The 25,059-nt window shown below is 53.5% G+C and overlaps 1 protein-coding gene across 1 annotated transcript in view; it reads left to right on the top strand.

The window, feature by feature from the left end:
- The window catches only part of CLEC16A (C-type lectin domain containing 16A), a 207,076-nt gene that overhangs the window by 174,949 nt on the left and 7,068 nt on the right, over positions 1-25,059 (top strand). Inside the window, exon 22 of the mRNA XM_065892543.1 lies at positions 20,833-20,994. Coding sequence (XP_065748615.1) covers positions 20,833-20,994 — 162 coding nt within the window. The remainder of the gene's footprint in view (positions 1-20,832; positions 20,995-25,059) is intronic.

Raw genomic sequence — 25,059 nt, 5'->3', positions numbered from 1 at the left:
TAGTAGGCATTTTTCATAGAATCCTACCAGTAAATAACTGGTTGATGATGGGGAACCTGGCCTTCTCTAATGGGGATCGGGGAAGCCTTCCCTGAGTAGGTGGTGCGTGTTGAGAGTGGAAGGTTTCATTGGATAAACTGGATGGGGAGGTAAGAGGGTGTTCCAGGCAGGAACAGCATGTGCGGGGGCCCCGAGTCAGGAAGGGACTGAGCCACAGAGTGAGGGGGGCAGGCTCCACTGGCTCCTCATCAATGGTCCACCTTCTGTGCTTCAAGGTCTGTTCCACGCATGTTCACGGATTCATTATCTCACCCCCAGAACCTCCTGGGGAGAGGTAGGCACGTGTTCAGTTTGCATTTGAGGTTTTCTGAGGCTCAGGGTGGGTAAGTAACTTACCTGGACCTGCACAGCAAGTCAGCCGCACGGGTGTCCATCCTACCTCTGCCTGACTCTGACTCCAGCTCATAGCCTCACTTTCTATGTTCTCGTTTTTACTCTTATTCCCTATCTTTGTTATTACTGACATGGCTCAGGGGCCTGCCAGAAGGCTCAGAGCCCCATAACTAACAAGCCCACTGGAGGAGAATTCCTTCTAAGTTATTGACCTCAAATCTGCAAACTGCCGGAAGCTCAAATCTGTGCCTTGAAAGTGTCTCCTGTCCCCAGCATGTGGCACTTTCTCAGCAAACCACTCAGTTGATTGACTCTGCACCTCACTTCATCCATCTTAGAGTAAGCACGTCCCTGAATCTCCGTCAGGAAGCACATCCAAACGAGGGGCAGCGGTGCCGTGCCTGAGGAGCCAAGGGGGCCGAGTGCACTGTCCAGCGTCCCAGGGCATCCCTCCAGCCTCAGGCTAGAGAGTGGCCTCATTCTCCCACCGGCACTGGGGTCATGGGGCCTCCTCAGCTCAGCACAGCCTTCAGCTCAGCTCCTTGGTCCTCCAGACACGTGGGCTTGTCCTTCCACGGTCCTGTACCTCTGCAGCTTCCGTGGGGTGGCCAACTAGGTGATCAGGAAGTCAGTCGATTAGAACCCCTACACTCAGCTGGAGAGGCACACAGGCACTGCCCCCACAGTGCCCGGGGAAGAGGCATAGCCCTTGTGGAAGCATGGAGTCCCAGCCCAGGCAAGATCTTCTCCCGCCTGAGGCCCTGGCCCAAGCCAGCCTGCCCCTGTGCCCTCCATCTTGGCTACGTGTTTCTAGAATCGCCTTGGAGAGCATTTGAGAAGCCCCAGTGTCCATGCCCAGTGCAGCCCAGTTAAAACAGGGAGGCGAGGGTCACTGTGTTCGGTGACTCACCCTGGCTCGTTCAAATGTCCACCCAGTCTTGAGAACACAATCGGAGACGAAGTCCTCTTAGGTGGCTTTACAAGAGGGTTCTCGGTGACCACTGGGGTCAAATGCTGTGTCCTGATTGTCATTCCTTTAACCCTCAAATGCTCACCGAGCATCTACCATGGGCTTGCACGACACGGGGCCCAGCATGACCGAGGTCCCTTCTCCATGGACCAGCAGCCTCGGTGGTCGCCTAGAGATGGATTGACAGCTTGGCAGGCTGCGGGGTGCTTAGTCAGGAGCTCTCCTCCATCAGAGCAGCTGCTGCTTAGCGAGTTTGGGGGAACCAGGGGGTCTGGTATAGGAGCAGGATGTATTCGATACCCTGGGCCCTGTTTCAGGAGAGGCCAATTCTTCAAACTTGTCCCACTTTCGGGAAACCTTATGAGCACTGCCCTGCACCACACTCTGCCAGGACTGGGGAGTGGAAGGTTCTAGACAGACCCTGCCCTCAGGGAGTTCACAGTGTCCTGAGGAAGATGACGCCTTACCCACTCTTGCTATGTGGTCTGGTCATGCATGATGGTGTGGGAGCCCAGGACAGGGGCACCGGCCCTCCCAGAACTGGAGGGCAAGGAGGGCTCCTGAGGGAGGTCTTGACGGATGGGCTAGGTTAAATGTGGGGCGTCCCGGGCAGGCGGCAGTACCCAGGCTGTAAAAACCATGGTGTGCATGTGTGTCCTGCAAGCAGCCTGAGCCATGCAGGCAGGAGGCGGCAGGAGATGAGGCCCACGCAGGCATGACCCCCTGTGCCTGTCGACTGTCCTGGACTTCCTCGGAGGACCCAGGGAAGCACTGATGGGCTTCAAGCAGGGGGGCTAAAGGCTGCCCACTAAATGACCACAAATAGCCGGCCCCAGGGGCCGGCCCCAGGCTGGGCTGCCCACCGGATCCCATGACCCACACTTAGCTGGAAGGAAGATGCGGCCAAAAACATGTCTTCACGTAGAGCAGCTGGAGACCAAACCACTTCTCCATTCCAGGGCCAGAGCTCACCCAGCCCCAAGCACTGTCCAGGAAGTGCAGCCCCAATCTAGTCCCCTCTCACCACTGCACCCCATATCCTAGGCCAGGGGTTCACTGACTTTTCCTAAAGGGGCGTGTGATGTCTGTCAGAAAGAGGCTCTACCTGCACCCTCGCAGGACAATATGCAAATGAGCAGGTGGGGCCTTCACTTATAAAACCAGGCCCATTGCCTGATCTGGGGATTTGGCCTTCCGGAGGTTGTTTGCTGCCTCCTGACCTTGGCCTTCAAAATCCGTCGTGCTGCTTCTCTCCATGGCCAATTTGGTATTCTCAGCACCGTAGCTAGAGAGATCCTTTTCAGGTGTAAGTCAGATCACGTGTGTCCTCTGCTTAAATCCGTCACTGTCTCCCATTTTACTCAGGACGAAAGCCAAATTCCTCACAGTGGCTCCCGAGGTCCCACACAGTCTGCTCCTAAGACTGACCTTGCCTCTCCCCACTGTCCCCTGGCCACTCCAAGGCAGCCGCAGGGGCCTCAGCTGAGCCTCCACTGTGCCAGATGCCTCTGCCTGGCAGCACCTGCACTGGGTTGGCCTCTGCTTAGAACACTGTCTTCCCAGGCACCTGCCTGGCTCTGTCCTCTGTCTCATTCCTCAGACCTCGCTATCTCCGAGGGGTCTTCCCTGACCATCCTGTGCCCCACTCCCAGCCCTCCAGACACCCCCTGCCCTGCTTAACTCTCTTCGTCGCATTCGTTGCCTCCCAACAGTTTCTGTTTCTTCATTGTCTGCCCACCCCACCCCCCCAATCCTGTCCCATCCCATTATTGAACTGTAAGCCCCAAGACAGCAGACACTGTTTTGTTTACTGCTAAATGCCCAGCTCTCCTGGAGATGTACCGGGAGGTATATGGGTGTTGCTTAGAAAGCATTGGGTGGATGGATGGATGCATGGATGGGTGCATGGATGGATGGATGGATTGATGGATCGATGGATGGATGGAGCCAACAAGTCTCCAGTACCCCTTTACATGCTAGACATTGTTCGCTGTGGACTCAGGGGTGAGCAAAACAGATCCGTCCTTTTGGAGCTCCCAGGCCATGTGGATGCCATAGATAGTCCAGAACACTGACCGTGATCGGGGCCCTGAAGGGACCGGCCAAGAGCTGGGACAGTGTGCAACAGAGGGATCTGACCTGGACAGGATTCCTGAGGGTAGGAATCCATCCCAGACAGGAGCCCACACAGATGGGAGAGCCGTTGATGCCTGGTCCCACAGGCTGCCCAGATCCTCAAGGAATAAAAACGTTACTGTCCATGTGACACCTGCTGCCAGTTTGGCTGGACACACAATTCCCCTTTGTGATCAGTTTCCACCGTGGCCACATAAGTGGGGCCCAAGACCTTGGTCCTGCTTCCCAGGAAGGTGTTTAGCCCCAGGCCCCCAGCAACAGCTCTTCCCCTCGTTAGTGAAGAGGAAGGAGAAACTGGACCTAGGACATTTTTCTGATGAATTCTGTTGGAAGGGATAGTTCTTGGCGCTGAACCTGATGTGAAGAATGAAACATTTTATAATACTCACAGAACAGATGGCAGAATCTGGAGTGGGAGTTTCTTGAAAAGGTCAGGTGATGGGCTCATTCAGCATAGTCGGGGATACATGTGTTTGTAACCCCCAAGTTAATTCACAACTAGTTACACAGGGGATGAAAATGTTCTAAAATTGATTGTAGTGATGGCTGCATAACTCTGAATGGACTAAAAATCATTGGATTATACCTTTAAATGTATAGATTATACAGTTATGTGAGTTATACCTCAATAAAGGTGTTGTATTTTTAAAACGAGTTCTAAACTAGTAGGACTCACAAGTTTTTGTCATCTTTTTCTGACGACCAGGTTATCTCATTTGTGTCCCATTTAATTATAAAACAGTCCGATTTATGCAACATTTTCCTTCAAGCAATCCAACTGTGAAAAAAGAAATTGGAACCCGCAAAACATTCTGGAATAATTTGGAAACCTTCATGCAATCCAGTCTCACCTGGCACCCTTCCTCTTCCCTAAAATTTGCCTTTTTTCCATTTCTTTTTGACTTTGAAGAAATGACTCTTCTTGCTGGTAAAATAGCCTCCTGTTCCCTTTCCTGTAAATTATAAGTTTGCATTTCATACCTTTCCAGAAATCTCTGTTGATTGTGGTCTGACCTCAGAATCATGACTTCTGGGAAAGAAAGTAGGTATTAGAATCACTGCTGCAAGCATTTGTTGAAAACCTCTGAAGTAGCAAGGGTTCATTTGCGTTGTAGATCTGAGACAGAAAACAGGTGAATACTACCTGCTGGTCGCTCTGCAGGTCACTTCCTGCTGTTGGTAGATGACACGCCAGCCACTCTTTCCAGCTCACTCCAGTGACTTCTAAATTTTGATCCTAAATGCCCCACGTTATTTCTTGGAGATGCTTAGGGCTAGTTGTGCTCCTCTTTTTGTGTGGTTGAAACTAGCGAGGGGGTCTGGAGCCCTGGCTCAGAGCCATGCCTAGTGCTATGACTTAATAATGCCAGCTCCTATTAATTGAGCAGTTACTATATATCAGTCCCTATGCCAAGCATGGTTGTATGTATTCCTCTCATTTAATCCTCACAACAATGCATGAGGTAGGGATTATTTTCCTCCATAGTGTACTCAGGGAATCCAAGGCTCAAGGCTCCACAGGAGGTCAGCATCCCAGGGCTGGGACTTGAACATGTCTGTTTCCAAAGCCCACACTCGCACTCGCCTTACCTCTATTTCCCTGACCACACCCTGGCACTTAGACCCGCCAGCCCGGTACTCCATCCTCCCGTCCCTTCTCTGAGGATAGCTGTGAAAGCGCAGCAGTCTTGTAGGATGGAGAGCAGCTCAGATACTGAAAACACTGTTGGCACCCTCCCCCCACGCATGGCAGTGAGGGACCAAAATGCTCTCCTTCTAGTGACAGGTGATGTGCCCTTCACAGGCCTGGAGGGTCCCCAAAAGAGACGCTCCAGCAGTTCTGTTTAGGAGGCAGGATGTGCTTCTGTCCAAATAAGTGCTCTTACGATTATTTATTAATTGTGAAAGGGAAGAAAAAAAGAATAGGGTTTCCTGGAAAGGGATAAAAGTTCAATATGATAAACTCCCAAAAAGCAGTCAAAGGCCAAAGAAAAATAAAGGACGGAGAGAGTAAGAGAGATGATGAATCAAAGTGGCAAGTATGTGAGTAGCGCCCCGGGAAGGGGCCGTATTTCATGGTGATGGAGGTGTGGCAGCCGAGCGGAGCACGAGCGAAAGGGGGTGGTGGTGGCAGTGAGTCAGGGAGAGTGGGACTCAGCCCTGTAAGGTCACCAGGGCCCTGGGGATGAGCTGGCAATGACAGGAATGGATGGAACCAGTCATGTGTCAGCTGTTGCTGCAGGCCCCTTGTATGCATTTGTGGCATTAACGCATGCATGTAGAAAATTGTCAGTGGAAACTGTAAGGCTACAAGAAGAAGAAATCACCATGGTCCCTCCACCCCAGAAAAAAACCATCACTAGTATTTCAGTTTACTTCTTATCTGTGTTTTCTCTGTTTTTTTATTCTCTTTCTCTTTTTTCCCTAATCTTTAATTACCCAAGAAATGCATGAGTTGACTCTTTATTAAAAAAATAAATAAAATGTTAAAAACGGGACCTAAGTCCGCTTTGACTACTCCTCCCCATTCCCCCCACTCCCTGGACGTCCACGGTTTGGCTCATCTCCTTCCAGAAACTTCTCTGTGCAGTTGCATCCATATGTGCACCCATAGCCAGTGGGCAGTGCAGGGCCTCAGCCCTTCTCTGCAGTTCTGAAATCCACACAGCACTGAGCACCAAAAGAGTTTTTATAACTCACTTGGTGGCAAAACCTGCTCTGAACTATTTATAGGCTATGTATAAGACTTGCAGGGACTTCCCTGGCAGTCCAGTGGTTAAGAATCAGTCTTGCAATGCAGGGGATGCCGGTTCGATCCCTGCTTAGGGAACTAAGATCCCAATGCCCCAATGTGGGGCAACTAAGCCTGCAAACCACGGCTAGAGAGAAGCCCGAGTGCCACAGTGAAAGATCCCCCGTGCCGCAACTAAGACCCGAAGCAGCTGAAAAATAAATAAATACTTAAAAAAAAAAAAAAAAAAAGACTTGCAGATACCATTTATTGTGAATTGACTTGGCTTTTTCCTGCAGAAATTTAATAGGTTTGGTTTTTAGCTGCCTAAGACCCAGCTGAGGGTCTAAAGTCTAGAACACATCCAGCCTTAAAGGTTTAGGATAAGGGCTTATGGATCTGTGGTTGTCTTATGATTTGGGCCGCTCTTTTTTTTTTTTTTTTTTTAACCTAAACAGAATCATCGTTCTGCATACCCTTCTGCAGCTTGCTTTTCAGACACCACTGTGAATCACAGATCTTCCTGTGTTAATGTGTATAGATGGCACGCATTCCTTTTCAGGGTTGTGTAATATTCCACAGTGTGGATCCACATATTCCTTTGGCTGGGCGTTTTAGGTGTTTCCTGGTTTTTGCCACCCCAGACAGTGTTGCTGTGGGTGCCCTTGGACGCGTGTGCCGCCTAAGATCAGAACTGCTGGGTCGTGCGGTGTTTTTTGTTTTGTTTGTTTGTTTTTCCCTTCTCCCTGTCCCCACACACCTGCTATTCCCTATACAACAGAGGGTTCCTTTTTTAAAATTTAACTATAGTTAATTTATAATATTGTGTTAGTTTCAGGCATACAGCTTCAGATTCTTTTCCATGATAGGTTATTATGAGATATTGAATGTAGTTCCCTGTGCTCTACAGTAACTCCTTGTTGTGTAAGGGTTTTGTTTTTAACAACGTTGCTATCATGCCAGAAGCATTTCCCTGTGCTGTCAAATACCTCTTCCTAATACTTCATTTTTCATGGCTACATATAGTCTGGGTCTGAGTATTCATTTCTTACAGCTGCTATAATACAGTACCACAAACTGGGTGGCTTAAAACAACAGAAATGTATCGTCTCGCAGTTCTGAAGGGTGGAAGTCTGAGATCAAAGCATCAGCAGGGTTGGTTCCTTTTGAAGGCCATGAGGAGGAATCAGGCCTCTCTGCTGGCTTCTGGTGGTTTGCTGGCGATCTTGTTGTTCCTTGGCTGCTACACACATCGGCCCGATCTCTGCTTTCACGTGGTGTTCTCCCTGCACATGCCTGTGTCCAAATGTCCCCCATTTCCTTAGGACACCACTCACATTGGATTAAGGCTCACCCTAATCTCAACTAATTACATCTGTGGAATGACCTTCTTTCCAAATAAGGTCACGTTCTGAGGTAGTTGGGGTTAGGACATCAACATAAGAATATGGAGGACACATAATTCAACCTGAGAAGTCTGGAGTTTAGCAGATATTTACTTAGCCAGGCCCCGTATTTGGCTACTTACGTTGTTTCTGTTGCGTCATGGACCACCCTGTGATGAACATCCTTACACAGAAATCCTTGTCCGGGTTTCCAGTGATTTCTTCGGAAAGCATTCCTTAGGATCAGTGAGAATGCCCGTGTTTAAGGCTCTTGATAGCCCCTTGCTAGGTTGCTTTCCAGAAAGCAGAGTGCGGGATGCCCATCTGGCCACACCTGGACCCCGTATGTTCATCCCCCGGGCTCTCCAGAGCTGCCAGCCTGCTCAGCGCTTCAGGTCAAAATCCTTTCCACAGCATGTGTGCACGTGCTTCCAGCATGGGCCCGTGCGTCCTTGCTAGCAAGGATTTTATCTTATTTCTTATTCCTGCCCAAAAGAGAGAGAGTCCACGGGTTAACAGCAGACTGGAAACCATAGCTCCGAATGTCTGTTTAGGGCACATTCTCTTGCAACCACGTATACGAATAAAGGTTTCAGAAATACTGGGCTCCCTGGGCGTCAGGCATGAAATCAGTCAGTGAAATTTCACTCACAGGACAGCTTGCCAAGAGAGACCAGGAGAGAGAAGTAAGTTCTCTGGTCAGTTCAGTCCATAAGGCCCTTGGCGGTCTACATCACCTCACTCCCTCTAACAGCAGTCAGATAACAAGCACTCAGCCACTTTGGGGTGCGGGACTGGACGGGGAGGGGGTGCTCGTGAGCCGTTCGAAGCCAGCCAACCTGAAGGCTTCTTGGGGTAGATTTTTGAGAGCTGGAGCCGGGTGAAGCCCTCGGGTAGTTGGGGTTTAATACACAGGGACTTGAGGGAAGGAGGCAGCAGAGGACTCTTGGAGGAAATTGGGGGCAGGGGGGTTGTATGCCTGATGCACAGCAGGACGGGGCCAGGTGCTTGAGTACCACCAGCGAGGTGGGAGTCTGAAGACAGACGCTTCACTTAGCAAGACGAGGGCCAGCTGAGTGCAGAGGCCAGCGAGCGGGATGCAGGGAGGATAAAATTAGCCGGCGTTTCTGGGGAAAACATCGATCTCAAATGTAGTCCTGTCTTTTAAAAAAAAACTGGAAGCTGCAGGCCGGTCATTTGGGACAATTTCTCTCGAACAGATAAAAGCCCAGGAAAAAGGAACACTTGTAGCTGGCTTATTCCGACTGGCAGATCCAGAGGATCTTCTTTTGACAGGAAGGCGGCTGGTTTCTGCAGGGGCATGATGGATGGTCCACCCCCAACCCCCCTTGCTCGTTCCCAAGAAAAGGTGCTGCTTTGCTTTCTGGCAAGATTTGAGGTTTCTGTTTCCAGTCCCAAATGTTCATCCTCACAATGAGTGACGCAAGGCCCAGGCGCCGAGTTTGCTCTGCTGCTGGCCAGGCTGCTGACATCCGACGTGGCTCGTGTGTCAGAGCAGGGCCACCGCCAGCCCCCGTCCCGGTTGTCCCGTCACTGAGCAAAGGACTTCTGGTGGCCATAGACAGGTTTTGTTTTTTTTTTAAACTGGACACCTCTGACATTCACGTGGCATCACAGGCATCGCTTCTACCTGGGCCAAGCTGAGGGAACCGCGGTCCGTCCCAAGCAATAGAGCACCTGTCTGAATGACGTTTCCGCGACCTCGCTCGCCCGGTGGCAACAGCATCTTTCATGCAGCCTCCCTCTGACACTGCTCCCTTGTTTGGAAGGGGAAGAGAGTCCAGTCTGTCAATATTTGGGGCACTAGTCATCTGCGTTCCGGCACCAGGGGTCACTGAGAGGCTGAGACGTTTCCAGGAATTCATGGCTCTAAAGACGTGGGGCTGACTGTAAAGAATATCCAGGGAGGATATGAAAGAAAGAAACCCAAATCTCAGCCCCACCCCCACTCATTGTCCATTGTGTCTCAGATTCTTGGGAAGAAATAAAGTCAATGTACACAGTGATGTGGGTCCAAGTTAATAATAAATGTGGAGGGAGGAAAAAGGATGCTCAATTTTTTTTTTTTTTTTTTTTTTTTTTTTGCCATACGCGGGCCTCTCACTGTTGTGGCCTCTCCCATTGCGGAGCACAGGCTCCGGACGTGCAGGCTCAGCGGCCATGGCTCACGGGCCCAGCCGCTCCGCGGCATGTGGGATCCTCCTGGACCGGGTCATGAACCCGCGTCCCCTGCGTCGGCAGGTGGACTCTCAAGCACTGCGCCACCAGGGAAGCCCGATGCTCAATATTTAAACATTGTGGAGCGCCTCGCTTGGTTTGCCAGTCACTGCCCTCCACACACTTCCTGGACGGGTCTGTAAAGCCGAGCATCCTTTCCCTAACTCTACAACTGGCATCTGATGCTGGTGATTTAGAGAGAGAGGGAAACGGAGCCTTCTCTAGGCAACCCCAAACCGGCAGTATTTCTGCCTGTTTTCTGCTGGCTTTCTGAAGGGCGGGAAGAGAGATGAAAGTGTGGAGACTGAGGTTTTTATGACTCTTCAGGTGCTCGAAAGGAGTTTTTAAGCTTTGGGGTCATGTCTCGAGTTGTCTTTAATTTTCCCATACTAGCTGCTCTTGGAGCTGTCTATTTTAACGTAAATTTTGTGCTTTGGTTCTTATTTCTGGCTTAACAGTGAGACACTGTGGTCATGTTTAGGAAATGTCTGTCCAAGTACCCCCTTCTGGATACGTTCCTTAAAAGTTGCCTATGATGCAGAATTCTGTGAATCAATTCCTTTTTTCTGCTTGACACACATTACATAAAAGGAAAAGCATTCCTTTGGGGGGAGGCAAAAAACATTTGGCCCCAAGACATAATAAAATCATGCTTAAGGATGCAGCAAACTTTAAAGTCTCTTGGTTAAAGGAAATCAATACTTTTATGATGAAATATTAATAATATTAAAAAAAATAAGTCAGAACTACAAATGAAGAACAGCCGGGATGATTGTAACGAACGCGTTAGCTTAGCATTTGCAAGGAAGCACAAAGGAAAAGCACAAGGGGAAAACAGGAACCCACCTGAGAAGCCTCTCCAAGCCCCTGTAAGCCCCCTTTTCAGACGTCTTCCATCAAGAAGACACACACCTCTCCTTAAGTCCCAACATCATTGCCGAACATTTTGTTAAAGCCACTGCCTTTTGGAAATGAAAAGATGAATCTGAGCTGGAGAAAGGGCCACACACATGTGAGCACAGACACACACATACACACACGGCTGTAATGGCAACTGAGAAGGGAGAGCTAGGGAAAGCCACTTGTTTGACTACACAGTACCCAGCCGACTGTGTTCCCCTCCCCTTCCTCCAGGAATCACTCCAGTGGAGGTCTTTAAGAGGGACGAATTCATATTAGGTTGAACCATAGGAAATTTCTGATTTTATTGGTCATGCTGGTTGAAATAGGGGCAATTTCATATGGTTCCACAACGCACTCAACTCTCCAGTGAAGAAATACTAACAAACAGAACACAGTCTTGTGTGTCTTGAACCCAAACATAACAGATGAGATTTTAAGAATCTAGGTGAAAGTAACAGGAGCCCCATTTTCTCATATACTGTTTTCATATAAATCCTTTAAACTCAGATATTTAAAGTTCCTTTAGAAAAGTCCTGTCTTGGGACTTCCCTGGTGGCGCAGTGGTTAAGAATCCGCCTGCCAACGCAGGGGACACGGGTTTGAGCCCTAGTCCGGGAAGATCCCACATGCCGCGGAGCAACTAAGACTGTGTGCCACAACTACTGAGCCTGAGCTCTAGAGCCTGCGAGCCACAACTACCGAAGCCCACGTGCCTAGAGCCCGTGCTCTGCAACAAGAGAAGCCACCGCAATGAGAAGCCCGCGCACCGCAAGTTAGAGGAAGCCCGCGTGCAGCGACGAAGACCCAACGTAGCCAAAAATAAATAAAAGAAAGAAAGCCCTGTCTCTGTTAACTCCTAAAACCTTCATTCCTAACAGCTAACACGAGGAACGATTCTGCTCTGTGTTGTGTTGTTTTCTCTAGCGAGCTGAGCCGTTTCTTCTGTCACATACCCCATGTGTAGAGACCCTCATAAAAATGAAAATCCCCAGTTCTTGCCTCATTGGACCCAAATTCCAGGTACCATACATGCCAGCTAAGTAGTCAGAAGAGCTAACGCCAACTGAACACTTAGACCATAGCAACTTGTTCAGTCCTCGTGGGCCCTGTGAGGTGAGCTGTTGTCACCCCCGCTTTACATGTGAGAGCCACGGGCTCGTCCTAGCAGGGAGTAAGGGGACTGCAGGGGGTCCCCAGGGTCCCGCCAGGCTGCAGGGTCTCTGCCATTCTGAACCCTGACCCATGTTGGTGAATTCCTTTATTTTTGTGCGAATTCCTCAGAGGAGGCCTGCGTGAGCACCTGGCCTCGCCTGGCCCAGTGGGTGCGCCGCTGTCGGACTTGACTCTGAACCCTGCTTCCACGCCCCCCATGTTCTTTGAACATTTGAGGGTACTTTGGCTTTTCTGGTGTGGCCCCCAACTCCATGGCTTCCAGCCCCCATCGCTGGGCATCGCTGTCATCTTACCGGGGGGCAGGGATGGGCTCTAGAGCCAGCCTCTCGAGTCAGAAACATGGACGAGAAAGCTCTGTGTCGCCTGTAGACCCTGTGGGCTGCAGGCTGAGTCCCACACTCAGTCCCAGCCCAGTACCTCCTCTCTGGCCCCAGGGCCCAGGCAGGCTGTGCTGGGAGGTGAAAGGGCAGAGCCAAGGAAGGAGCCAGCGAGGGGAGAAATAAGACCACGGCTGCGCTTGCCGTCTTCGGCTTTGTGCGCGAGGTCACAAGGCCAATTGATTTTTTTACTGTTTCCCAGCATTGAGGAGTGGTGAGAAAAATACGAACACTGCATCCTCACAACCTGAACCACAGCCACGGGATGAATTTTCTAATGAAAGGCTGACCCGGGGTACACCCCCACCCCCACGGTCCTCATTCCAGCCGAGACTGTTGAAACGCAGGGCCCGAGTTTTGTCAGGGTGGACAGCCCTCCCCTCCAAATCTTAGATCTTTTCCCTAAAAGATGTCTCTTGAAAAGTGGACTTCTTTGAAGCACATCCATGTGAGCCTTAAATGGCTTGGGGTCATGTCCTTCAGACTCAGAAGGCACACACTTCAGGAGCTGGGCAGGGTGGCCTCGGCTGTGATGGCCCCGGTCTCAGCCTGGAGCAGAGGCCCACGTGGACAGGAGACATGCTTGGTTTGACTTGCCTGGGGCTGCCTGCTTCTTTTTTTAAAAAAGGGAGGTGAAGCGAGTTGTCGGCAATTTAAAAAATCAGGAGGTTTTACACCAAAATCCAGATATCCGGCTTCTCTTGAAGAACAGGGAGCCATGGCCACGTTCTCAGGTAGCAGCAGTCAGGAGAGGCTGCGGAGCTGCAGTTTCCAGTTTTCTCCAGTCTCCACCAGTCCCTATCATCTCCCTGACACAGGCTGAATGTCCCATGTATCATGTTTATTTTCCTGATAGAAGAGAACGGTTTGTCAGTGCCCATGTCGCAATCCAACAAGGGGAAACAGATGGCGAGTGGGGGGACTGTCTGCCTTTCACCCCTGGCCTCTCCTCTCTCACCAGTGTTAGCCGTCCAGCCCTTGGTGCTCGAGTTTGCAGCCTGTAGGCTCGAGGCTTTGAGGTTCCCCCCTGACATGTCTGTGATTTTCAAAGGTAGCTTCTGCAGAGGTTCTAGAAAAGACAGGGGACGGGAAGCCCACCCTCGATCAGGCACCGTACAGCCAGGGCAGTTCTGTTTTCATCTTGCATATAAACTAGAATTTCACTGTCGAGAAAAAAAGTTGGCAAAGTGCTGTGATGTGCTGTTATCTTTCCAGAACGAGGCCCCATCTCCAGCCAGGCAGCTGGATCTTCCGAGAAGCTGCCCTCAGGGACCTTGCCCAGGAGGGTGTAATGGGACAGGAATCTTGCACATGAACTGGGATGTCACAAGAGCTCGGTCACTCGGGACAGTGTTTCTAGAGGTCTTGGCTCCCGGGAAGCGAGAGCCAGGTGGTAACCTCAGCTTCCCCTCCCTGGAAGTTGTTCTGGTACAACTTTTCACTTTCCACCCACCTTTATTGTTGGACTCTCACCGTTTAGTTTGTGTTTTCGTGGCTTTCAGCGTTTAGTATTTTCATTATTTAATAGCCATGGCATTTGGGTTTGGGTTTTAAAATACCAGTCACCTCAAATCCTTCCTGGAAGCGGGAGGTCTGTAGGAGCGTCTGTAGGGGCAAGGCTGTGGGGTGAGGTTGGTGCCGTTCAGCGGTCACAGTCCCCAAGATGAAGTCTAAGCCGGTGGGGTTCCTTCCCCTTCAGCTCTCTAAAAGGTCCCTGTGGAATCCCCTACCTGCTCAGGTAGTTTTCACACTTTCCAGTTTTTAACCTGAAATAGTTGCGTTTCAGTCGCGTAACCAGTACCTGTTACATATAGTTACAGTGTGCAAAGCAGCACACGCTCTGGACAGACCGAAGAGGTCAGCTGAGGCCTCCCTGCTCCTTGGAGGTTTAGGAAACCTTTGGCTCAGACCCCCAGTTCCCTTGCCTGCACACGTGCAGGCCTTCCCACCCTTTACTCTCACGTGGTTCCGGCTGTTTCCAGGTCTTGGCCTTCACGTGTAGTCTCTGTGTGGCCTGGTGTGGACCCAGATGGAAACACAGTTCCTTCACTGTATCCACCCAAAAAAGTCCACTCGCACCACACAAGGAAAGAGTTGAAGGAGCATTTCCTAAAGATGTGGGGGGTCGCGGGGGTCACCTCCCCTATCTCAATTACCCCTTCTCCTCTTTCTCCTCACTCCACCTCTCCCAGATTGCCCCCAGGAAGTGCAGGGCAGCTTTCCCTACACTGGAAGCTCTGGGGGCTGGCTAGTCCCTGTCCCTACAGAGCTCAGCTCACATCCCTGCCTTAACAAAGCTTTTTCCCAATTGTCAGCTAAGATTAGGTTCAACTACATAATAGAGAAAAACCCCAAAGAGTTTTATTTCCCTCTCAGAGAGAGGAAGCCTGTATGAAGGTGGTCAGGGGCTCCACAGAGGCATCAGGGACCCAAGATCCTTCCTGCTCAGTGCTCTGCTGTCCCTAATGTGTGATCCATCCTCGTGGGCCATGACAGCTGCTGGAGTTCCAGCCATCACATTAACGTTTCAGGAAGCAGAATGGAGGAAAGCATACCTCCTTCCTTTTAAGAAGCCTTCCTAGAAATCAAACATATCGCTTCTATCTCATTGGCCACAGCTTCGCCACAGGGTCGTGCCTAGCTGTCAGATTCTGTAATTGCAGATGGAGGGGAGAATGGGTATTGGGAGACAGCTCACAATATCAGAAACACTTTCCAAAACCCTCTGAACCCCAGAGGATTCCAGGTGCTAGCTGTTAAAATAATGACAGTTGTTTCCCAAAATAGCAAAGCATCTTTGCAGTCAAGTTTCTTATGCCCTTTTGGCGTATGCCTTACGTGGGCTGACGGGGCCCCAAGGCTGGACAGGGCAGGCTTCGGGAGCACAGGGGAAAGAACCCGTTAACCCCACTGGCTGCAGAAACTCTTGCCCAAGCTGGCCCTGAGCTGTGTGAGCCTTAAAAGATAGGGAAGGGATCTGTGAAGACAGGAAAGAGGCAAGAGGGAATTCCAGACCAACGGAACTGCCCAGCTGAGGCCAAGAGCAAGTAGTTCTTGTCACACAGTCTGAGATGAGACCTGTCTGAGCTGCTAGAGGCAGGCGGCCCCATCTCCACCGGCAGTCCCCTCACCCCCACTGATTGGGGCAGGGTGAGGGTAGGGTTTGAGGAGGGAGCTGACAAAACGGTGCTGGAGGTTGGAACGTCCCTAAGTCCTGTGGATCTGACCAAGAATCCAAGGATACAGAGCAAGAGATTAATAACTGAAATGCTGACGAGCACCAGGCGCGTCAGGTTGGGGAGGGGAAGGAGCCAGCTCACCCCCTCCCTCCAGTCGCTGCCACACGCGAATGGGGCCCAGCGATGCCAGATCTTTCTTAAAGAAGCCAGAAATCCAGACTTGTATGCACAGTCTCCCAGTGTGTGAATGGCGGTGCCTAAAACAAGCAGACAAGCACAAACACGATGTGAGCAAAGCCAGACACATCTGCGAGCCTCTGGGCTGCGGTTGGCCGGCACTGGGCCCTGCCTGCCATGGCATCCTGCTTCTCCTGGGGAAAGCTTCGTGGGTGTTCCACCCAAAGACAATGGTGTGCCCAACGTATATTTGGGGTGCACTTTTCAGCGTCTTCTCCTTTGCCTACGTCCCAAAAAGGCTGTGGGGTTCAAGTCAAATTCAGATTTATAGGTGAAAAGAAAACTACTGGCCATTTAAGCCAGGAGACCCTCACTCACGGTACTGTGTTTCGCATAAAGACGTGAAGACTCGTGGAGAAGAGGGGGCTTGTCCCAGGTCACAAGGCCGTTTGGGCAGAGCTTCAATTCGAACTTGGGGTTCTGACTCCTAGCCGGGTGCTCCCTCTACCAGCGGACCTAAAATAGAAGGCTGACCTTTTTGTGGTATTTTTGTACTTGACAAACAACGGGGAGTTACTCACGAGTTCACCTTCCCGGCATAACTGTCAGAATGGGGCCAGAGGGCAGCAGGAAGACCCCAGCCTGACCCTGTGAAGCCCAGGGCTCCTGGAAAGTGAGGGATGCATTTCACCGTTGGCCCGCCTGCTATGGAGCTTGGCGTCTGGCCCCAGCTGTGGGGAGGTTCTTAGTGGGTCCAGGGGAGAGAGCTTTGGAGGCCAGAACAGATCCCAGGGCTGTGCTAGGGACCCAGCAGCTTCAGCCTGCCCAGCTCCCAGGCGGCTCATGTGCCTTCCTTCATCCTCCATTCTTTTTCTGGTTCAAGATACTATTTGTGGTAGGAGTCCTGGAAAATTCAGACAAGCATGAAAAAATTAAACAAACTCACCACAGCAAGCCACCTGGTTCTCCCGCGACTTCTGCTTCAATCCCTCCAATCTATTTGCTCTGCTCCCTGTACAAGGAGGGAGGCAGAGCCTAGATTTTGGGGGTTTTTTTTGTTTTTTTTTTTAACCTTTTATTTTTTTACAACAGTGGGAGCAGGTGGGACGTGCTCTTTCTAACCTTTTTTTATTTACTGTGTCTTGAGCGTTTCCCTCAGCACTTCATCTGCTTTTTTTTTTTTGCGGCACGCGGGCCTCTCACTGTGGTGGCCTCTCCCGTTGTGGAGCACAGGCTCCGGACGCGCAGGCTCAGTGGCCACGGCTCACGGGCCCAGCCGCTCCGCGGCACGTGGGACCATCCCGGACCGGGGCACGAACCCGTGTCCGCTGCATCGGCAGGTGGACTCCCAACCACTGCGCCACCAGGGAAGCCCCACTTCATCTGCTTTTACGACAGCATGTCTAACAGCGGCCGAGGATTTGGTCAACCCGGCGTAGGAGACTCGATTTGGCTTTTCCCTGATTGGTGGATGTTCCGAGTGCCTCCACCTCCCTGTCACACACACCAGTGCTTTGAACATCTGTGGACCCACCCATGGCGCCTTCCGCAGCATCAGTCAGGTTCTAGATGGGAAATCAGCCGGCTGGTGTGAAAACCCATACGGCCTTTGATACGCATCTCACAGGCTGTTCTTGAGACATACTCGGCGACGGCCAAGAATTTTATCTGCTGGAGGAGCTCTCAGGGAGACCTGTTTGCCTGTGCACTTGTCCCATGATCTCTGGTGCATCTGTGCGTTTGCAAGTACTTGGCAGCCTGTGTGTGTGTTTGACTCACGCCCAGAAAACCCCTCGGCACCCCCGCCAAAGCTACTTCATCCAGAACTGCCTCCCCGGGAGAAGAGCAGGGGGCCAGGTGCTTGTCTTGAGTTCTCTGCAGAGCCCTCCTGACCCCTGACATGTCAAACTGGCTCTCAAAGTGTTGTCACCTCGATTTGAGGAGGAGCCCCATGAAATTGCAAGGGGAGTCTGGGCACCGAGCTAAAAAACAAACAAACAAAAAGCTTCGCTGAGCCTTTCTGAGTCCCCATGCCGTGGAAAGAAGGGAGGTGGATTTTTAGTAGCAGCAGACAAGGGAAAGATGCATTCAGTTGCCTCTGCTCAGCTAGACCCGCAAATGGGTGGTATCAGCGGTTGGTGATTTTTTTTTTCTCTCTAACTCTTAGCACCTACAGAAGGTGCACCATATTTTTTGTCAACCTACGGCTTGACCCCTAATACGTTCTCCAAATGAAGGAACTTGAGTATCCTGACCTCAGTCTCAGCATCTCGTCTGCTACCCCACGCACTCCACCCCACATGTCTTACAGTAATAAACCAGGGCGTTAAAGTGCATGAGAGAGAAGATGTGTGTCTTTTTTTTGGGGGGGGGGTGCTGCATTGGGTCTTCGCTTGCTGCGTGTGGGCTTTTCTCTAGTTGCAGCGAGTGGGGGCTACTCTTCGTTGCGGTGCACAGGCTTCTCATTGTAGTGGCTTCTCTTTGTTTCGGAGCACAGGCTCTAGGCACACGGGCTCAGTAGTTGTGGCATACGGGCTCAATAGTTGTGGCTCACAGGCTCTAGAGCACAGGCTCAGTAGTTGTGGCACACGGGCTTAGTTGCTCTGTGGCATGTGGGGTCTTCCTGGACCAGGGATCGAACCCATGTGCCCTGCATTAGCAGGCAGATTCTTAACCACTGCACCACGAGGGAAGTCCCAAGATGTGTGTCTTAAGAGAAGGGGTGGGTGACCACCTTGGTGACTGCCACGTCATTCCTTCGTTCTGTCTGGGGCGTTTGTTGGGAATGTAACAGGGTCGGCTTAGTCTCAACTCTCTTACCACACTCTCCGGCCCCTCTGTTCACGGTTCTGATAAATAAGCAGCTCAGGGAAAACTGTCCTGACATTTTGATTTGTTAAGGAGTGATTCATTTTCAAGGCAAGTAAACAGCTTGTAAACTTGGGGGTTTACCACTTGAAGTGATTAAGAAGTAAGCAGCTATTAAGCTGGTTCTGTGGGGCTGTGGCTGCCTGCCCCCTGGGAATCTTCCTGACTGGTGTTTGGATTCGCCTTGATGTTTGCCGTGCTTAATCAGAGGCCCTGCCACCACACACACAGTATATCACATGATGCCTCTTCCTGAGAACAACAGCACGGTAATCTTGCTGTTCTCCGCCGTAAGTGGGTGCGGGGAATTTACCCACTGTGCTCCCTCCAGGCCTCGCATCTGCATGCAGTCACATTGCCTGAAACCCGGGATGGCCTGGCTGGGGGTATAAATAGACCCAGCTTTTGATCCTTAGACAAAAATAATCTTACACAAACATTAGTACAAAAGAGCTTCTCCACGGTGGCTGGGTGTGGGTTCCCCTAAGTCCTGAGGTGGGGACAGAGCATCGGGTCCCCTTGCATGCGCCGCCCCCCCAGGCCTGCCCACCAGTGGGTGGAGGGAAGGAGGCTCAGGGAAGTGGGGAGACTTGCCCAGGACCCCGCGGCTGGTAAGCGAACGGATCAGTATGGAGCCCAGGCTTTCCTGGTGCCAGAGCCAGTGCCCCCATCCTCTTCCAGGCTGTGCACACTGTTTCCATCGAGGGCCAATATTTCAGGCTTTGTGGGCCGTGCAGCCTCTCTTGCAACGGCTCAGTGCTGCCATTGTAGCTTGAAAGCATCCGCAGGCAGAATGTAAGCAAAGGGCATGGCTGTGTTCCAGTAAAACTTTATTTAACAAACAGTCAGAGGGCCATAGTTCTCCAACCCCTGCTCGACACCCCGCTGCCTTCCTGAGTTCTGAGAAAGGCGTGGTCAGGCCTGGAGAACCTGCTGGAAGAAGTGTCAGTGGGCTCTGGGCCGAGTGAAGTGCAGGCGGTGCAGATGGAGAGTGTGAGGTTTGGGGCCGGGCTGAGTGTGCTTGGGCTGGCAAGGCTTGATGTGACTGGCCAGGAGGGTTGGGGTCCCCACTCTCAGGTGGGAGGAGGACTTGCCCCCATCCCTGCCCTGACTTGGTGCAGAAACAGGCTGGGGCACAGAGCACAGAGCTCCTGGGGAACCAGCACAGTCTGCACAGGCTCCTGCGAGCGTCGACGAGGAGTTTGTTCCTTGGGAGCTTTCCCGTGTTCTGCGGATGAAATCAGAAGCTGCGGCCCTTTAGAAAAGCAGGCTGTACCGAGGGCAGGAGTCACGGTCTGGGAAGGCACATGCCTACCGGAGGAGGGGCTCCGGCGCGGCTCGGTCAGAAGGGCCCCCTCCCATCTTAGAGAACAGCCTGCTCCCACCGCGTGCCAAGCGCCGAGCAGGCTGGATGGGCCTGCTTGTACCCCCCTTGTTCTCCCCCTGTACCCCTGCTGCAGCGGGGTGGGGAGAGGCCGGTGACACACGGCCCACCGGCAGCTGGGAAACGACACTGGGCACGCGTCCTAGTGCTTCTGCTGGTGAAGCAGGGTTTGCCCGGGTATGCAGGTCTCCAAATTGTGAGGCTCCTCCACTCCTCCGGGCTCTTCCCGGGCTGGAAAGGCTGCAGGCCCCAGAAATGTGCGGTCCCCGTCTCCAAACCTGGAGTTGCTCTGAGGGCCAAGTGAATCTCTGTGATTGCTAGCTTTTCACCAGAGCTTTCCTTCTTCCCACCAAACTCGCCACCAGACCTGCCAGGGCAGAGCAGATTCTCTGGCAGGGAGCGTTTTCAGGGTCTCCCCTCCCATCCAGTGCGGCGTTAAGAGCCCCTGGCAGAACTTGAGTATGTGAGCAAAGGTCCCGAAGTTCGGCCGTGAGGATGTCCCAAGTCCCTCTGTGAACTTCACCAGGATGCCTCTGAGCCCCGAGGCTGTGTGTCCCCGGCAAGGGCGCAGCCGGCGCGGTGCAGAGCCAGCATCAGCACCAATTTACGGCTCAGCCACGCCCCAAGCCCCCCGCACCCCGGCTATGGCGGCTGCACCCTTTCCCTTGAAACAGCTTCGCAGCGTGTCCAGGTCAGTCCCAGGCCCGGCGAGCTCAGCTGATAACGGGGAGCAGACCCAGACTCCGAAGGAGCCCGCTTTGTGTCGCTTAGCGCCACCCTCACGCGGAGGCCCCCAGCCCAGCCTTCGCGGTGGGAGCTTTCCCAGGGGGCCACACGCGCCGTCCCCGGGGAGGTGGCACCCCTCCCGCCAGGCCGCCTGTCCCTCCCGCCGGGTCACGTCCCCGCCTTGTCTTGCAGGCTTCGCCGTGGCCCAGTGCATGAACCAGCACAGCTCATCCTCCCTGTCCTCGCCGTCGCCGTCTGCCAGCGGGAGCCCCAGCGGCAGTGGGAGCGCCATTCACTGCGACTCGGGGGGCGCCCGCTCGTCGTCCAGCCCCTCGGCCGCCCAGAGCCCTGCAGGTATTGGCCACGGACACGGTGCCATGGGGGGACTTGAGGGAACCCTGCGACCCCTCCACCTGAGAGCCCTGACCCCCAGCTGCTCCTCACCACCGTGTCTGGGGACAGTGCCACTCGGGGTTTCGCATCCACTGGGACGTGGCTGTTGGCGGCGGGCGGCTGGCTCGGCTCCCCGCAGGGGAGGAATCACTCCCTTTGCAGGCTGGCCCACTGGAAGGCCTCCCCGGCGGCAGGTAGCTGAGCCTAAATTCTCCCCATTATAACCTCCGGAGTCTTAGGTGTCACGAGGAGGGGTCTCCCAGACGTGATTGTTTGAACTCTGGCGAAAGAATCGTGTCTCTGCTAATTTTTTTTTCTCCTCCATAACACACCAGTTTCTTCTTTAAATGTTTGGTGCAGTCCACTTGTCTGTGACGAGGGGGTGCATCTTGCCGCCCTTTTGAGAGTCTGTCAGGGTGGGCTAGAGTCACATCCTGCCCTCCTGTAACTGTCACAAATGTAGATGTGGCACGGAGAGACCCCATGAGCAGGGAGCCTGGAGTGAGATGTGTGCGTGGTCACCCTGTGCTTTGAGCTGCCGTGAGCCCCTCGCACGTGAGCCCCTCGCCGCAGTGCCTGAGATCCCGGGAGTGCAGATGCCGGCTTATTTCCTGAGCAACGCGGCCCCAAAATGCAGCCAGAGGAGCAGGGCCTTGAGAGCACATGACGCTTTGCACCCCGGCGGGGGACCCGTGGTTCTGGAGGGCCCCGGACATCTCTGATTTGAGAGATCACCCCATAACTCTGGCCTGCGCCCCCATTTGGGAACCCTCAGTGTCCTTTGCTGTTCCTGCAGGGTCCCATCCAGAGCCCTCACCCATGATATTTCAGGGACACCTGTGCAAACTCTTGTTAAGTGATGGATCGGTGGGTCTTGACAAAAGCGGTGCTCCAGGGCGGCAGCCACCACGGCGCCAGGAAATTGGGGGCCCCTGGCCACCGTCCACTTGGCACCAGAGACAGAGATCCCCTTGGGCTCCCGCACCTCTCTGCAGAGTTTTCAGCTTCCACTTTTCTCAGCAAAGGGTTAACCCCGCCTGGTCTCTGTGCCTGTGGCTCAGGGCACCTCTTGCCTGCAGCCCCTCCCTCCTCCTCCCACAAGCATCCATTACCTCCATCTCCGACTGACATTCATGGGGCCCCGGCAGCAAGGTGACCCTCAAGCCACCTCCCATAGACCCCCGTCCACTCGGCCCCTGCTCCCCTCCCTGCCCCAGCCCAGGGAAGATGACTGCCCTGTCTGAGCTATTTCTGAGCCCGACTTAAGGTTGGCTGTGTATCCAAGCAGCTGCTGCTGCTGTTCCCAGGCTCGTAGCTGGGAAATTCAGACAAAGCTTTCTCAGAAGCCAAGATCAGCCCTCTGCCTCCCCCTGAAGCCTGGTCTCATGCTGGCTCTGGGAACCAGCGTGCAGGGTTGTGTGTTTATGTGCTCACGTTTGTACCCGCGTCCTGCCTGCATGTGCACGGAGTTCTGTGTCTCTGTTGTGTGGACCCAAACACACACACATACTTACAATTGCATTTTGGGTGAAAGGTCTCTTCCTGGTGCCGCCGTGTATGCCTTTTTTCATTTTTAAGGAGGCACAGCCAACAGCTAAGCGAACCAATGAGCCATACACTTCTTTGCCTAAAACTGAAGCCAGCAAAGACCCACATTATCAAAATCGTGCCTGGGTGTGCAGCCGTCCACCTGACTGTGGGCCCTGGGGCTCTGCACCTTGCTCACCTTGCACCTTACACTAGTTTCTTTGTTCTTGGCCTCCCTCAGCCCCTCTGTCTCTACCCCCACCATCCCCTGCTTGGTGCCAACGACATGCCTTCTCAACTCAGAAATGCAGGAGCTGTTAGCCTGGCTGTCAGGTCGATAAGTGATGGTCAGGCCCCCGGGTGTCTGCTCCCGATCGGTGTGTCCCTGGCAGGCCTGCGGAGGCAAGCGTGCAAGGCCCCATTTTTTATGCTGCCTGACAGTAAAAGCCTGGGGCCCAGCCTGCCTGTCCAAATCTCCGTAGACACTGAAATAACTCACCTCCTGATGCAGGGCCGTCCTGTTGGGCGGCTGGTGCTTCCCTCTCCACTGAGGAGCCAGCTGTTGATCCCTGGAAGGAGAGAGCATTGGTGCCCACGGGCTAGGGCGGCAGATCTCAGGAGGACCACCAGTCACTTCCTCTCAATGCCAAACTTGCAGGCCGGCCTTCAGCCACCGGGTGCATCCAGAGAACACCACGTGGGGTTTCCATGTTCCCTGTAGGGCAGGTCTACCCAGATGGTTCCAGCATCTGCCTGGTGTCCTACCGAGCCATGCTGGATGGAAGAAGAGAGGCAGGTTTTTGTTGGGACAGGTGCCCTTCTGCCCGTTCCCTGGTTGACGTCAGCCCAGGGTGGTGGCCCAGTGTTCAGGCGTCTGACTTGGAAGCCACCAGACTTTCCACCGCAGGACCTGGCCACCACCTGCCAGAGGCAGCATCCTTGGAGGGCCAGCCGGGGCCGCAGGATGGGCCAGGGCCTCTCCTCCACAGCCCACCCAGCCTGGATGGCAAACAGCTGCAGCCCAGCCACGGAGCCACTTGTCCTCAAAGTGGTTTTGGAGCACACAGTGCAGAATCAGAAGCATTCCTGACCCTGTGTTTCCAGAGCTTCCCAGAGTCCAGGAAGTTCTTAGAGTGGAGAGCAGCCACCAGGCCCTTTGCAGCCGGAGTTAGCAAACTCCAGGGGCTTCTTTGCTCTTGAAGCCACACTTTGCACGTCAGGGTTTGGTCAGGAGAGCACCTGAGAGATACCATCTACCAGGGCATGAGACAGGCCCAGTTTTCCATGTCTCTGCTCCATTGGGTCGAGACCTGGAATCGCGCAGGGATACCCGTAAAAGCCAGGGGCAACCCTCGCTCTCTCAGCCATTGATGTGGCCTGCCCCCCAACCGCCCCGCCCAGCCCTCTGGGTGTGCACCCACCACGGGGCGTCCCGGTAGGCACTGCTCCCAAAACCCACGTGTCAGGCACGGTGCTCACAAATACGTTACAGACACCCCCTTGTTGCGTCCTACCGCCCTCCCGCCTCACACTGTGCTGTTGAAAACACGGGGGCTCAGAGAGGCCACAGAGCTTGGCCATGCGCTGCAGCTGGTAGCAGGGGGGCCCAGATAGGGACCCAGCCTTGGCAACCCAGAGCCCTACTCCGCCTCCTGAGACAGCCCAGCGGAGCATCGCTTCGGTTCCTAAGTCTGTCCCAGGTGCCTCCATGGGGCGTCCCTGAGACCTGGGCCCCGGTTCCGATCGCGGTTGGGGGCCGCCTACGAAGGGCGCGCATCTCTCCTCCCCACACGACGGTTGCTCTAGAGCCAGATGAAGAGCCTCAGCCCATTCACAGAGGCCCAGGTGGCTGTGCAGCCCCAGCCGGCGAAAGCAGGGCTATGCAGCTCCAGGTGGGGGAAAGCCCAGTGGTCCCCAAATCAGCAGCAAAATGGACCCCAGACGGCCGCCTCTGCCAGCCCAGATGGGTTCACCCCCAGATGAGGGTGTGAAACTGTTCTGATGCTCGGTTGTGTTTTCCGCCTCCGCCCTCTGTCCAGCCCAGGGGACCTTAGCGTTCCCTGCCTGGGGTTGAAAGAGGCCCACGCTTATCCCTAATACAGATTTCCTCAGCTTCCCATGGGGCCTCCAGTCTGAGCGCCTCAGGCCTTGTGGACACCAGGCCTGATCTCAGAAGGGTCCCTCTGAGCGTGGCCCTCCACCTGCCAGCCCCGACACCCCACCTAAGAGGCTCTTCTCTCTGCCTCTTACTACCTCGGCCTTGGTACCCCACGCCACCCGCTACTATGCACATGTCCTGGGCACAGAGGGTAGCAAAGCATGGAAGGCACAGGCTGGCAGGGGAGGACCACACAGATAAGTGTCCAGTTATAAGCTGTGAACTGGAGGCTGCGGGCGGGGCCAGAGACTCCCAGAGAAGGTGTCACTGGAGGTGAAAGCCCGAGGATGAGGGGGTGACTGAGCCAGGGCTCCCTGAAGAAGGTGGCCTTTGGGTGTCAC

This window comes from Phocoena phocoena, chromosome 15 (genome assembly GCF_963924675.1).
Source record: "Phocoena phocoena chromosome 15, mPhoPho1.1, whole genome shotgun sequence".
Taxonomy (NCBI): Eukaryota; Metazoa; Chordata; class Mammalia; order Artiodactyla; family Phocoenidae; genus Phocoena; species Phocoena phocoena.
Note: the sequence above shows the minus strand (reverse complement) of the source record. Positions and strands in the feature narration are given on the sequence as shown.